This window comes from Monodon monoceros, unplaced genomic scaffold (assembly GCF_005190385.1).
Source record: "Monodon monoceros isolate NGI ecotype Baffin Bay Population unplaced genomic scaffold, NGI_Narwhal_1 Super_Scaffold_19, whole genome shotgun sequence".
NCBI classification, from domain to species: Eukaryota; Metazoa; Chordata; class Mammalia; order Artiodactyla; family Monodontidae; genus Monodon; species Monodon monoceros.
Window position 1 is genome coordinate 4,736,575 of NW_021703775.1, and position 15,980 is coordinate 4,752,554.

Consider the following 15,980-nt stretch of genomic DNA (forward strand, 5'->3'; position numbering starts at 1 on the left):
TTCTTGCTGACTCTTCTTTAGTATTTCTAAACCATCCTTTCCAGTTTCAACATGAAATTCCACCTTCCCGAAAGGAAAACCATGTCTTTATCTTTGTATCTATAACACCTGCCATAGAGCATAGCTAAAGTAGACTTTTAACACATTTTTGTGAAATGAATGAATGAATTCCAAAACTCATTTAGGTGTTTTCACCTCTTATTCAAAGAGCACCTCAAGCCCACCCATGTGCACATTGGCCCCCGTGATTCAGTTGCAGAATAAACTTTACATGTCCACTTCAGTCTTTTACTACAAACCCACTATAAACACAGCAGCTCTGTTAAACAACTGAGGAAAAGAACAGTGTCCCTCAAAAACCAGGGCTGCTTGCGGAAGAAAGGACATCGTTCGACTTGAAATATTTTATTTCCTTTATTTTACTCGGATAGGATTGAGAATCTGGTGGCTGGTCTTTAACTCCATCATCAAATCATAGGCTTTTCCAGTTCTGCGTTTACACCGTCTGTGCATCCATATTCCCCCCAAAACCAAGAAGATGAGGGAAAGGGGGGCCAGTGTAATCTCCCAGGAGAACGTGGCAGCTGTAGGAAGAACAGACATGTGAGGGGTGAACACGCTCCTACCACCAAATAGGACATTGCCGTGCACTGTACAGAGAAGGAAGTGGTGTTTGTCACTTCTAATAAACAGGTACTGATTTTCAGAAAGTATGTCTTACACTAAGATCAAGGATACTTGAGAATGATATCTGTGGCGTTAGGCAAACAAGCAAGGTAGAACAAATATCCATCGGAGAGAAGCAACGCAGAGTTGGGGGGGTGGGCAGGTGTCGATGGTCTAATTTTGTTCTACCTGTTGGGCTGTGTGCAATAAGATGCCTGTCTAGGTCTCTGCTAGCTGACTGTGACGTGGCCAGCACATAATTTGCCCTTTTCCATGAGCATGGGTGTCATGAGGAGTCAGTAAAGTAACAAAGGAAAAGAAAAACTTTGAATAAAGGGGCTTTAGGTGTCAAGATTATCACTTGGATCCAGCTATTTTATATTCTACTCCTTGGCATCTCTGTGTTATGAAAATATAAGAAGCAATCCCTGGTGGCGCAGTGGTTAAGAGTCCGCCTGCCAGTGCACGGGACACAGGTTCGATCCCTGGTCCGGGAAGATCCCACGTGCCGCGAAGCAACTAAGCCCGTGCACCACAACTACTGAGCCTGCGCTCTGGAGCCCGTGAGCCACAACTACTGAGCCCGCACGCCACAACTACTGAAGCCCACGTGCCTAGAGCCCGTGCACCGCAACAAGAGAAGCCACCACAATGAGAAGCCCGTGCACCGCAAAGAAGACTAGCCCCTGCTCACTGCAACTAGAGAAAGCCTGCGTGCAGCAACACGGAGACCTAACCCAGCCAAAAATAAGATAAATTTAAAAACTAATTTATCTTAGAAAATATAGGAAGTATGGATAAAAAGTTAACAAGTGTTGAGGAGGAGGGATAAATTAGGAGTTTGGGACTGACATATTCACACTACTATATATAAAACAGGTAACCAACAAGGACCTACTGTATAGCACAGGGAACTCTGCTCAATATTCTGTAATAACCTATAAGGGAAAAGAATCTGAAAAGGAGCAGATATATGTATATGTATAACTGATTCACTTTGCTGTACACTTGAAACTAACCGAACGTTGTAAATAAACTATACTCTAATATCTAATAAAAATTAAATTAAAAAAAGTTAACAAGCGCATGGATGATGAGGCTAGAATTCTACATTTTTAAGCTACTATTTATCTTAGTCTGTGCAGGCGTTCAGGAATCGACACAATCTCAGACAATTTCTCCAGATGATTCTTACACCTTAAAATCCCTCAAGGCTTAGAAACGAGTGAAGCTTTCATTTTCGGAGCAGCCATTTGGAGGCACCTCTCAGCCCTGGTGAAAGGCTTTGACCTGTGCCCTCTGTGATCAGTCATGGCCGACCCAGCGAAGGACAGGCAGGGTCAGGGCTCACGTCTTAGAAATGTTTGCAGGTTCCCAGCATCAGGAGCAGACAAACCATGGCTTCCTTTGGGTCACTATTCTGAAGCCCAGCAGTGGATCCCACTTTCTGTGGAATCCTCCACTTCCAAGTTTGTACCACCAACAACCCGCTCATGGAAATGATCTGGGACGTCAGCCTTTGCGTGTGTCCTAGGGCAACGGTTCTCAAACTTTAACATGAAAGGAGCTTGCTAAATTGCAGTCTTTGGCCTCACCCCAGAGAATCTGACCGGGTAGATCTGGGGGTGAGCCTAGGAATCTGCATTTTCAACTAGTGGCTCAAGTCAGGGATGCTGGTATGCATGGACCACAGTTGGAGAGAAGTTATATTGTGCTGTCGTTCCTGCCCCGAGGCTTACACAAATTCTCAGCTTTCCAATTAGAAGCTCGTCTGCAGCTGCCTCCCCTGCAAACACGGAATATGTGGGGCAGTTTGTGTTTATTGATTGTGCAGACTGCCCAGGAGGCAGGGTAAGGCTCCTGGCAGGGATCGCTTTGTCTCTTCCCTTCTTATCCTTCGGGCTGTCGACAGACTACATCACCCACGTCTCCCTTTCCTGCTCAGCGCTCAAACACTGAGAAGAAATCCATTTGTCAAAATGGTAAGTCAGGTTTTTCTTTTCTTTTGTAAATGTCCTTCCGTGAGCACTGCGTTGGTTTGGCTACAGCCTTATACGTTATCTCCTGATGACTGATGTCTTTAACTCTGAAGCTGCCTGAGCCCTGCGTACCTTCCAGTTCCCAGCTCTTGGAGGATGAAATCTCTCAACCTCGGGATAGAAAGCATCCCACCCTCCTCGAGGGGTCATGAAAGCAGAGCTGGTCCTGCCGATGCAGGCAGAACCACTAGAGGACGTGGGGTTTTTTTAAATCTATCGCAGAACCATTTTATCTTTTTTCTAAAAAAATCAGCTTCCTCTTTGTTTTGTTTTTTTTTTTGCGGTACGCGGGCCTCTCGCTGTTGTGGCTTCTCCCGTTGCAGACCACAGGCTCCGGACGCGCAGGCTCAGCAGCCATGGCTCACGGGCCCAGCCACTCCACGGCATGTGGGATCCTCCCGGACCGGGGCACGAACCCACATCTCCTGCATCGGCAGGCAGACTCTCAACCACTGCGCCACTAGGGAAGCCCTCAGCTTCCTCTTTAAATTTTTGTTTGAGTACAATCTCCGAGCCTGCGCTCTGGAGCCCGTGAGGTGGCAGCCTCCACCCTACCAAAAAAGTCATAAAAAATGAGAGATTTGCTTTCTGTGCTCCGCTAACGGGAAACTCACGGGCCCTCCTAAGTAATCACCCAGCGCGTCAGGAGCTTTATTTAACATCCACAGAGCATCCAACACATAGTTTTTCCCTTTAATGTCCCCCAAATCCATACCTTCTTTGACTGTGGTACGAAGCATCTGGAAACTCATTGTATTACGGACAACACATTTAAAATCCGTGTGCAAATCCTCTCTTACGACTGGATCAAAAATCAGTGGCACTTCAATGTAATTCTCATTATTTTCTGAGTATTCCCTAAGTGAGAAAACACTTAGTTAAACATAAAGTGTCTTTTCAACATAGACACCTACACATTCTCAAGGCCCCACTGTGCTTAAATTGATGTCATGATTTACCAAGTTAGAGGCACTTGCCATCATATTTGTTACATATTTGGGAGAATTTCTAAGCCTGTTCCTGAAGGTGAGCAGGACCCTGAAGATGCTGGTCACTGTGATAGGTTACTTGTAACAAGGAGCTTGCAGGAGCCAGTTTAGTTTGGATAATGGGGGAGAAATCACTTTTTAAGGCCCTTGATGAACAAAGAACCAGTAGTAGGAATAGAAATGTCTAGTTTTGGGAAATTGGACTGTATCACCAAGAAATCATTTGCATATTGGAGGGCAGGGAGTTTCCAAGAATCCCGTCCTCCACGGTGTCTACTCTCATGCCCACTCACTGCCAACCCTCACTCTAGAAACTCAAGTGCAGATCCGAGGGCTGTAGATGGGCCGCAGTGGAGGGGTCTCTAATCAACAGTACTGCCATTTGCAATGTTGCAGGAATCCGAAGATGCTTCACTACGATCTGTTAGTATGAATAAAAATATCATGGATGTGGATCCACTAGGACTATTTTTTTTTTAATCTATGGGAGGAAAATAGGCTCCTTTAAGCAAACAGGTAGTATGAGTAAGCTGACATGCGGCATGTGGGTTCTGCCCAAGCTTTTCACAACGAGGATTTGCAAGCAAACAGTTGCACTAACCACACATAATTTCTATCCACTAAATTGCATCCAGAAAGACCTTTTTTGATAGGCCTTTCCAAAAAGACAAAAAGACAAAAATTGGGGGCCAGCAAAAGTTCAGGCAACTTCAGAGTAGTGAAACTGTGATTTTAAAAACACTTTATAATTTGGAACATTGAAGGGTCTGCCTCCTCACATGAAAATGGTTTCCATTTACAAGGCCTGATTGTTCTACTTTCAGAGTGAGAAAATATTTCCCGGAGATGAAGGCTTATGAGGACAGAATCCTCGCTTTCTTTCAGAGTAACCTTCCTTAGAGACTGGAAGGAAGTAGAGGCGGCTCTCGGATCCCGTGGCTAAGTTTCAGAGTCGTTTTAAGGGCTGTGAATGTTTGACTCTGCAATGCTCAAGGAAGAAAGATCTAATTAAACAGCTAGAAGAGGCAACACCAATGTCAAGTAGTAGGCTGCAGCTCATAGATTTAGAGAGAAGGCTTGATTCTCAAGAACAGTTGGTGATACTTAGCAAAACCCAATGCTTAAGATTCTAAAAATCCAACGGAGTAGAATAAAAAATATATATTTGTAATGTGGTGTGTGTGTCATATTGATGGGTTGGCTAGGACATTGTCTCTACAAGGAAGTGGAGTCTACAGGGGGTTCACAACAGCTCTGCCCAGGGGATGAGGAAGATCTTCCCCCACTTACTGGCGCTGCCCCTCGGTCACGCGGCCCCCCTTGTAGGCATCCTCTACGTGTGTGTTGTTGGCAGTCCACCACAGCAAGGTGGTCGCCTGTATGCCAGCTCCCAGAAACACCTTACACGGGATTGTCAGTCTTGACCCTGTGACGGCAAGACGCAGCACATCAAATGTCAGAACCCAGCCAGGGGACAGGGTCACATCAGCAGATCTGAGCGGTGGATCTTCCCCCCTTTTTTCAGACACCCTCGCCAATTCTTTTCTTAGAAGGAGACTTAGTTCCCTCAAGCGATTCCATTCACCTAGCGCATCAGTATTTATCAAGGGTCTCCAGCTCTTTGCACTGGTCCTCAGGGCAGATGGAAACCCGGAGGCAAATGGCTCCCCCAAGGCCACTCGGCTCCCACGGAGCATTCTGAATTCCAGAGCTGCCTTTTCCCACAGTTTATTCTTCTTGCCTCCAGAACTCCAGATCCAGGATCCAGAGGATTCTGTCTCTTTGCCCACTGCTGGTCTCTGTTCTCCTGTTTCCCCTAGGAGCTCTCCATCCCTGGTCATGCTCATTTAGGATTAATCCTTTCAAAAGCCACTGTGTTTTACATGAATGGTGCCTTCTACAGTTGTGCAATATGATGGTCCTTGGTCCCCTGCCTCAATCACTATGTTGGGTTTTTCTTTAGTCACCAAAGGGGAGGAGGGGGAATAAATTCCTCGTGGGTAATGTGCCTCCCTGGGGTGTGTGCTTTAATGCACCTGGCCACTTCAGGCTCAGAAAGCCCACTTTTCTTCCTCCTTCACATCCCTTATGACCTTAAAGATTTCTCAGCCAAAAACAGCCCACTCGTTCTGGCCTCATATGACTCTGCCAGACACATCAGTGCATATGCAAAGCAACGGGGCTGGAGACTCAGCTCCACTGGGCTGGGGAGCACAGAGGAGCAGGGGCGCTGGGGCGCTAGTCAGCGCTAACCCGGGTCCCCACTTCCCCAAGCTTCCAGGAGGCCCTTCTGAGAGCCAAGGCAGCTGTTGGGAGCTGCAACTCAGGTGTCAGGCAGCAATCCCGGCGTCTGTGCAAAAGCCCTCCTTCTCCATGACCACCAATTAAAGTTAAAAATGTAAGCCCAAACACCAGACAAAAGAGGGAGGGAGGGAGGTAGATAACAGATAGATAATAGATGATAGATGGATAGATGGGTGGTTAGATAGATAATAGATAGATAGATAGATGATATGTAGATAGACAGGACTCTGCAGCCAGGGTTTAATAAATGAGCATAAGACCTACAAAACCACTATATAAAAACAGACATACAGAAAAGGTACAGGCCTCACAGACACACAGGCCTGCGTCTGAACCCCAGCCAGACCCGACTATGGCTTTTTGACAGATACTGAGCCAGTGACCCCCTGGGCAGCTTTTCCTTCTGGAAATTTGGAGAAATAAGACCTCCCCACAGGGTTGATGTTGGCATTGAATGGCATCTTTTTTTGTGTGTGATACGCGGGCCTCTCACTGCCAGGGCCTCTCCCGTTGCGGAGCACAGGCTCCGGACGCGCAGGCTCAGCGGCCATGGCTCACGGGCCCAGCCGCTCCGCGGCATGTGGGATCTTCCCGGACCGGGGCACGAACCCGTGTCCCCTGCATCGGCAGGCGGACTCTCAACCACTGCGCCACCAGGGAAGCCCTGAATGGCATCTTATCAGACTTAGCTGTGCTCAATAAGAAAGTGCGTGCTGGCCAGGATGGTGAAAAATGGTGAAAACCTCTGTCATGCATTTTCATTAACTCCCTTGACCCGCTGACCAGCTATTTTGGTGATAAGAAACTGTCTCTGGGGGAACCAGCAGGGGCAGAGTCGGAGTCTTGGGGAAATGCTGAGCGTCGGCCAAGTATTGGTAAAGTGAATTATTTTAAATACACTACAGGTGCTGACTTTCTGGGGCATCATGCCTTAATCCTTTCATGCAGTTAACAACAGCTACTAGAACGTTCTGATTTTTGCACTGAGATTTTTGTAGGCAGGGTTTTCAAGAAGCAAAGTGTACATGTTTTCAGATAATGCCATTACTGACGGTATTTGGTAAAGGGAAATGTTCCCTCTCATTTGCTATTTCCCGCTGGGGTAGGGGGAACTGCAAACCCCACGGCAGGCACAGTCGGTGACACAGGGGTCCTGGGGCCCCAGCTTTGGGACTGCAGCCACCCAGGTGGGTTACACGGTCCTTACCCAGCGAAGCTGAGATGGTCTGGTGGGGGGAGATGATCACGGGAATCGTCTCCTCTTCTCTTTCTGAGAAAGATATGAGGAAAAGAGATTCAGTTAGGAAAGCCTTCATTGCAAGCTGAGGGTCAGGGTCTATTGTTTAGCTAATTAACTAAATTATCCTTTACAGTAGGGCCAGCCATTGTGAGACTTGGCTTTTGTCTGGCAAAGGAAACCGGCTCTCCACGAAATTGGGCCTCTTTGGCCAATGCCTTTCCCAGAAGAGAGATGACTGGAATAAGCCACAGTTAAACACACATTCCACGAACAGATGTTCTCTGCTCTGTGGTAACAATTAACCATTCCGCTCCCCGGCTTCCTGAATGAATCCTTAACAGGAGCGTTCACCATGTCCACAGGATAGGTCTTACTCCAGAGGCTCCTTGCCCCAAAGTATCTCTCCCCACTCCCTCGCTACCATCCCATGCGCCTGCCACAGAACCCTGGAGTCGCTTCCAAAGAAATTAAAAAATAAAAAAGGCACAGGGGCCCCAGAACCACCTGTTCGTGGTGCTAACCCCATACTGAGTGATAAACTGAGTAACCCAGCTTGGTCACCAGGGCTTTTTAGTTGAGGTGATTGACCCTTTGGGGGGTGGGGCGGGAATTGGAACCCAGCTCCCTGAGAGGCAGGTCGCCCAGCAGCTGGAAGAAACTGGGCATCTGAACTGGAGCAGAAAGGACAGTTGATGGGGGTGGACAGAGAGCTCTGCTCCATCCCCACCTCTTCCACTAAAGAGCATTTGAAACCCTAACAGGAATAAGCATCATGCTGCATCCCAGGAGAGCCCGCGGAGCAGCCGCTTCTCCACCGAGACCGGGAGCTTTTCCCTCCCCTCACGGTCACAGGGCTGCTGCACAGAGGCTGGGAGCAGAGAGGGGAGAAGAACGCCCCAAGGACGAGACGTTAATGCATCCATGGGTCCCAATTCCAGGCTGCGTCAGCATCACCGACACGGGGGTGGTGGGAGTGTTAAACACCGACTGCTAATCGCTTCTGATTCAGTAGGTCTGGGGTGCGGCCTGAGATTTTCCAGGTCCGATGAGTACCCAGGTGAGGCCACTGCCGCTGGCCGAGGACCACCCTTTGAGAACGGCGGAGACACAGTGTGGTCCGGACACAGGATTATATGTAGGTTGGCGCCCCCTAGTGTTCCTGTGCGGTATCACATGAACAGGATAATTCGGGGCCCCTTCAAAGTCACGGGATTCTCAGGGGTCCCCGCTGTGCGGGAGCAAGGGGTTGATGTGAATGAATCTTCACAAGACGTTAAAAGAAAATAATCTAGAGATTTCCTTTCATGGGAGACACGATTTTCCCTGTAGTAAAACTGAATCTCTGGATTCTCTGGGAGAAAAAAGTCTTTCCCCTCACAGACCAATTACGTAACCTTAATGTAGCTCCAATGCTCTCTGAAACGTCCTTAAAAGACTCCAGTTGTGTAGTTACTCAGTGTATAAAACAAAGAAAAGCACCATAGTTTCCAGGGCAGGGGCTAGAACTGCATCACTTGTGTGCCCTTTGCACCAAGCTTGATGTCCCACACGTAGGAGGCATGGAGGAAACAGTGGATAAACTTGACATGCTAATCAGTACTGTTCACAACATTATTTTCAGGTAGAGCTCATTTAAACCAATGAGATCCCTCACTATTTAAAATCCTGGTTTCAAGGGTAACTAGACCTGCTTGGGAAAGACCAGAAAAGGGCAATTTTCACCACATATGCCAACGCATAGCCTTCTCACTGAAAAATCCAATAAAATCCTAGTATCCTAGAATTATACACAAAGTTACGGCAACCGTGTCCTGACAGCTGGCCCTGGAGGTGCAGGCCTTCCAAGGGGACCTTGCAAAGAGACCTTCCAAGAGAACCACTGTTTGGCTCCCTCTAGTGGTACATGTTTTAGCCTCAGACTCGGAACCCTGTCAACTACCCAGGGATTCACCATTCCTCATAAAAACACCCTGCTTCCTCTCTTTCCAAGTGTCCTACACATCTTAGAAGCCTGATGCTTAGAGAGTTGCCATATCTGTTTTCCTTTCATACCAAAGACACTCAAAGAATTCTACAGGAACCCTAATTTCTTCCTTGCATGCTTGCTGCTGAACCAGGGTGCAGAGGTACCTTGATGGCAAGTACTCACTCTTAACACGGAGTTTGATATTCCTGGTGATGTTGTATTGCCTGCCTCTGTGGGCAAACGTCATGGCACACTGATAATAGCCCGCGTCCTCCAGAGACACATTGTTTACCAGTAAGCGAGTTCCCCTCACACTTAGAAATTTCTCGTTGTCTTGATCCAAAGGGACAGAATCCTTAAGAGAAAATGTTTTTCAAAGTTACGCTATATCTTAATTGACATCTCAAAAACTATGGACAGCATTGGTATTATCCGTCACTGTTGAATCTGCAATCCAAGAACTGCTCTGATATTTACTTTGCAAATATTGTCCTTTGGGACATGCTTTTAACTGTATTTTTAGGAGGGGGAGTTTGTTCGCATATAACACGGGATGGCTGGGTTTGTTTAACCAGAACGTTTAAAGCACATTTTCTTTGGCACAATGGGAAAAAAAGAAACTATCTTCTTTGACAAAGTAGGCGATTAAAATATAAATATATTTATGGCATAACAGCTGCCTATAGAAACATCCAGAAAGGAGTGCTATGAGAAACATCCAGAAAAGAGTGCTTGGGAAACATCCAGAAGGGGTGTTATGACGTAGTCATGGCAACTTGGAGAACAAGGCTCAGAAGAGTTGATATTGCAGTAATCACTTTAAACATCATCTCAATTTTAGGAGTCAGTAGAGCAGAGAACAATTTGTGAGACAAAAATAAATGTGGGGCTTCCCTGGTGGTACAGTGGTTAGGAATCCACCTGCCAGTGCATGGGACACAGGTTTGAGTCCTGGTCTGGGAAGATCCCACATGCCGTGAAGCAACTAAGCCCGTGCGCCACAACTACTGAGCCTGTGCTCTAGAGCCCATGAGCCACAACTACTGAGCCCACGTGCCACAACTACTGAAGCCCACGTGCCTAGAGCCCATGCTCCACAACAAGAGAAGCCACCACAATGAGAAGCCCACACACCGCAACAAAGAGTAGCCCCTGCTCGCCGCAACTAGAGAAAGCCTGAGCACAGCAACAAGGAACCAATGTAGCCAAAAACAACTAAATTTATTTTAAAAAATAATAATAAAAAATAAATGTGAGACATGAGGCCACACTTCCCGTATGGACAAAATGTACTGTGCATTCTACAGAGCAGACCCTCAAGAGGGAAGTCTCCAGTAACAGAGAACACACCCTCATGAGCACAAAATGTTCTCAGGAACATCTCTTTCAAAACCATGATGATTGCAAGGCTTCCCTAATGGTGCAGTGATTGCGAGTCCGCCTGCCAATGCAGGGCACACAGGTTCGATCCCTGGTCCGGGAAGATCCCACATGCCACGGAGCAGCTGGGCCTGTGTGCCACAACTTCTGAGGCCCACGCACCTAGCTCCCATGCTCCGCAACAAGAGAAGCCACCACAATGAGAAGCCCGAGCACTGCAATGAAGAGTAGCCCCTGCTCGCCGCAACTAGAGAAAGCCCGTGCACAGCAATGAGGACCCAACACAGCCAAAAAATGAATAAATAAATTAATTTTTTAAAAAAGAAATGCCTTTAAAAAAAATGATTGCAATAGTCATATATAATAACCTTGAGACCTTTTCTGAATGAGAACCCAGGCATAACTGGAATAGTTTGTCAACCACATAGCTCATGAAGTCTAATTGTACAATGTATTTAATTAAAGAAAGAGATTTCATTGTTCCCAACATGAGTGATCAAATATGAAAAAAGCCAAACAGGGCCCGGTAGCACAATTATTCCAGGGCCTACGAGCCCCCAGGTCTCCCCCGTGTGGCAGGGATGTGTGGGTTCTGGCCTCCGGGGTCAGAGGTTTGGCTTCACCCTCTACCAGCTGCATGTCAGCACATTCCTTACATTTCCGGTCTCTGTTTCCTAATCTGTAAAATGGAGATATTAACAACCCCTACTGCACTGGGTTCATGTCAGGGAGTTTAGAACAGACTTGTACACAGAACGTGCTCAGTAATGATTAGCATTCTTAGGACGGGAAAAATATTATTATTAAGCGCCACCATAATACCCTTGTCCACCCGAATTTATTGAGGACCATATACAAATCAAGCACTGCACGAGGTGCTTCCCACACTGTGCTCCATTTAATCTCAAAACAATCTCAGGCAGTGGGAGTGACGAACTGCCGTCTTGCAGAGGGAACAGGTTTAAGAGGTAAAATAACTGACCAAGGCTATACAAAAGGTTAGTGGAGAAGCAGGGTTTCCAATCCAGACTGCTCAACCCCAGAACCTGTGCTCTTTCCTCTACGGTAAAACCCCTCACTTGACCTTTTTATGCTCTTACAAAACCAAGAGCTCCATAATTGGGCAGGTGAACTCCTAGGAGCTGGCTGTTCACTTTCTCCGAAAATCATTTAAAAGTTCCCAATATTAAATTGACATCCTAGAGATATCTTGTAGTTAGAATACCAGTCAACTGGTCAACCTATTTTTTGATTAAAGGGTTAGTTTCTATCCATTTTTAAACAAATAACTGTACTTTTCAGTATCAATCTATGGTGTATATCAGGAATCGGCAACTTTTTCTGTAAAGGGCCAGAGAGTAAATATTTTAGGCCTACGGTCCACGTGGCCTCTGTTCAACTATTCAGCTCTGCCGTTGCCCCACGAAAACACAGAAATAAATGAGCGTGTCCCAGCAAAACATTACTTATAGACACTGAGGTTTGAGTTTTATATCATTTTCACGGGTCATGAAATATTCTTTTTATTTAACCATTTAAACAAGTGAAAACTAAGCTGGTGAACATACAAAAATGGGTGGCAGCTCAATTTTTGGCCCTGGCTGTCATTTGCCCACACCTGGTCTAAACAAGGGAGCCAATGATAGTAGATATTTATTCAACCAGCAGTCAGGACACGAAATTGTGCTTATATTTACTCCTTTAACTCAAAGGTTGATTTTTATGTGCTTTCAAAAAACTCTATCAGGGCTTCCCTGGTGGCGCAGTGGTTGAGAGTCCGCCTGCCGATGCAGAGGGCGCAGGTTCGTGTCCCGGTCCGGGAAGATCCCACGTGCCACGGAGCGGCTGGGCCCGTGAGCCATGGCCGCTGGGCCTGTGCATCCGGAGCCTGTGCTCCGCAACGGGAGAGGCCACAACAGTGAGAGGCCCACGTACCGCAAAAACAAAAACAAACAAACAAAAAAACTCTATCAATATGTGTATCAAGCTGTTAAATAGTTCTTTCTAAAAATTTCTATAGACAAACAACAGAGTGAAAAGCTCTTTTCTTCAGTTGTTATTTATTCTGCATTCATTTCCACTCTGTCTTTTCAAATCACCCTCTGAGGACACTTACCTAAGCCCTATCAAGACTAATAGAGCATATTAATCATGGCCCTTTTTAAAATCACTGGTTTAAAAGACCAGAAATATAAAAGTGAATATATTGTCTTCAAATGAATATTTTATATCTTTCCTATGGCTCATCAAACACCTTTTCATTAAACAGCAATTCTTAAAGATGTACCTTGTACCATCGAATCTTCACGTCAGTTTTGTTCCCGATGAATTCACTCAGATCAGGACAAACTAATAACCCAGAGGCTGACAAGGTTATAATTTGCGGGTAGAAGATGAGAGGCAGGGAAGCTTCTGTCTTCTCAAAAACCCTGAGCTCAACGGACATTTCGTCACAGTAAGAGGCATTTCTGATTTAAAAGGGAAAAAAAGGAATAATAAATGGCAAGGCAAAATGAAAATAAAACTAAATGAGATTAAGAATAATTCCCCAATCTCATTAAATTCTGCATTCTGTATTTTCCTCATTTGTATTGCAATACTTTTGTCCCTTGTCCTTTTGAATCTTTGGAGCACGCACAAAAAAAATCATAATTGTCATATAAAAATGGTGATATATTCTGCATGTTTCCAAAAAGGACCCTCCACAAGCCTGATTTCAAGACCATTGAGGGCCAGTAAAAAACCCTCAAGTCCTCTTCAAAGGGGCCTAAACCCTTCCAGGTTCCGGGGGAGGTTCTTGATCACAGCCCCAGTATGCTCCAAATTCCTGGTCCAGGCAACCTTATCTAGATGGAGATACTGTTTCCTAAGAGCCACTGTTTCCATATAAAGAAAATCCTCTTTACTTCTCTTGGAAATCATTTATCAACTGAAGTCAAATTTCAGAAAACTGCTGAGCTCTTTGTATAAGATCTAGAAATGATTTTTGCAATACTGCACAGGGGAAATTAACTTGGTAAATTTGTTTGTTTGGTTTTTATTTTTTTTTTTGGTGGGTCTAACTATAATCGCAGTATCATCGTTCTATCAAGACCCTAGAATTGGGGAAAGGACAGAGGCAAAACATTGACAGAAATATACACAATGTGGAGGGAAGGACAGAGGATATTAATTCAAACAATTTTTTTAAGTAGAAAAACATAAAGATATAATTAGCTCAGCTAAGCTGCTGGTGGCCTACCTAAGAAACACTGGACATCAACACAGACAATGAGCATGTGTGTTTTATGGGGTTGGGAGGGAGGGGTACAGCAAAATGTAAAAAAATTCTATACCCAAAGAAGGAGCAAAATGTGAAAATTATATGTGAAGGTAGTAAGTGATAAATGCTTACTACCCGAAAGCAAAAAGAAATTAATTCAAATTTCTACTTCATATCTGGTTGAAGAAAGGAAAAAGATGAAAAACATTTTATGCATGAAGAAATGCAGACAGCGATCACCTTGAAGAATGCATAATCTCACTGCAAATCGAAGAAATGCTAATGAGGGCAAGTCTGAAGAACAGAGCACACCTGAAAATGGCCCTCCCAGCAGCTCCTGGGGAGGAGAGCATGCCAGGCTCTGTGCTCTGCAATACATCATTTCATTTATTCTCCAACCCTGTGACACTACTGTATCACTTTTAGATGAGGAAAATTAGGTATGCAGAAAGTAAGTGAATTCCTAAGGCTATAGAGCCTCTAAGAGGTCAAACCAAGGTTAGAAGCCAGTAGAGCTGTGGGAAAACCTGTAAATCAGGGCATTACATCCAGACACCAAGCTTACGGGACATATTGAGAGTTACAAACCCGTTCGCATGACTGATCTGGTCATCCCCCTTGGGCAACAGACCCCCCGTGGAAATAACTCAAAAGAAAGATGGGTGGGGAAATCATCTGATCGATCACCACTCATATTCCCCACGTAGTGTGGCAGCCCCACAGCAAAGAGGTGGTTGTCATTTGTGCCATCCACCAGATATGTCCTGTCCCCCATCCAGAGCAGACGGTGGGGTTACAGGTCCTGGCACTGAGACTTGGGGGGCTGCGTAGCCCAGCAGCATCACCTTGCCCACCCTGATGGACAGAACAGCTGTGTGGGCTCTAGGTCACAAAATTATAAACAGCACAGGAGCAGGGCCATTTTATGCCCTGTGACTGTAAATGCCAAAGGGCATCATGGCAGCTGCTGGTGATTCTTGCTCTATTAGACCCCAATCCCGAAGCTGGAAGAGAGTTTTAGAGGTCAGCCAGGGGCACTCTCCCACGAGCTACAAAAGATTAACCCACATCGGGTTTCCCTGGCCTCTCAATCTCTGATCTCTTTTTTTCTACAAGAATACAAAACAATATAAGGTATTAAGCACAAATTTTTTAATCACGTATAAAAACAAACTTTAAGGCAAATATGACTCAGCTCACATCTCCCTAATTTTTGCATGTTATCACTTCAGTAGTAAATAAGTCTTGCATTTGGGGAAAGAAAGGCCATTTCCACGTGCATATTGACACCTACAATGGTGCTCCCCATACTCTATGGTTCATATGCTGTGATTTTACAGAACCCTCCCAACAAACCTCTTTACAAAGGAGAAAACTGAGGCCCATAAATATCAAAGAATAAGACCAAGGTCCTACCAGGTAGCAAATGAGGGCTAAGATTCACATTCATATCATTCTGACTCCAAATTCCATCCTATTTCTACCACGCTATTAAGTTTTCCTCATAGTGTTCCTTAGAAAAACGTTAGAATTTTTGACACTAAAAAGAAAGAAAAATTATGCATTTATAGCTATTGTAAAATCAGATATCCAGGGATTTCCCTGGTGGCGCAGTGGTTAAAAGTCCACCTGCCAATGCAGGGGACACAGGTTCAAGCCCTGGTCTGGGAAGATCCCACGTGTTGTGGAGCAACTAAGCCCATGTGCCAAAACTACGGAGCCTGCGCTCTAGAGCTCACGAGCCGCAACTACTGACCCACGTGCCACAACTACTGAAGCCCGTGCACCTAGAGCCCGTGCTCTGCAACAAGAGAAGCCACTGCAATGAGAAGCCCACGCACCACAACGAAGAGTAGCCCCTGCTCACCGCAACTAGGCAAAGCCTGCACAGCAACAAAGGCCCAACACAGCCAAAACTAAAAATAAATATATTGATTAATTGCTTTAATAATAAAAAATAAAAAGTGAAAAATACAGATGAAATCAAATTTAATAAAATATTTTTTTAAAAAAAATCAGATATCCACATTTCTCTGATATGAAAATATGAGATTGTCTGCCTGCTTCCATTGACAGGACTGAAAACACACACACACACACACACACACACACACACACACACACACACACACAC

General features: G+C 45.5%; 1 protein-coding gene across 1 annotated transcript in view; it reads right to left on the minus strand.

The window, feature by feature from the left end:
- Positions 1-248: 248 nt before the first annotated feature.
- The window catches only part of IL1R2 (interleukin 1 receptor type 2), a 35,078-nt gene continuing 19,346 nt past the window's right edge, over positions 249-15,980 (minus strand). The window contains exons 4-9 of the mRNA XM_029232321.1: positions 12,872-13,052; positions 9,388-9,559; positions 7,206-7,268; positions 4,985-5,120; positions 3,421-3,563; positions 249-584 (exon numbers count right to left, since the gene is read on the minus strand). Coding sequence (XP_029088154.1) covers positions 415-584; positions 3,421-3,563; positions 4,985-5,120; positions 7,206-7,268; positions 9,388-9,559; positions 12,872-13,052 — 865 coding nt within the window. The 3' untranslated portion in view covers positions 249-414. The remainder of the gene's footprint in view (positions 585-3,420; positions 3,564-4,984; positions 5,121-7,205; positions 7,269-9,387; positions 9,560-12,871; positions 13,053-15,980) is intronic.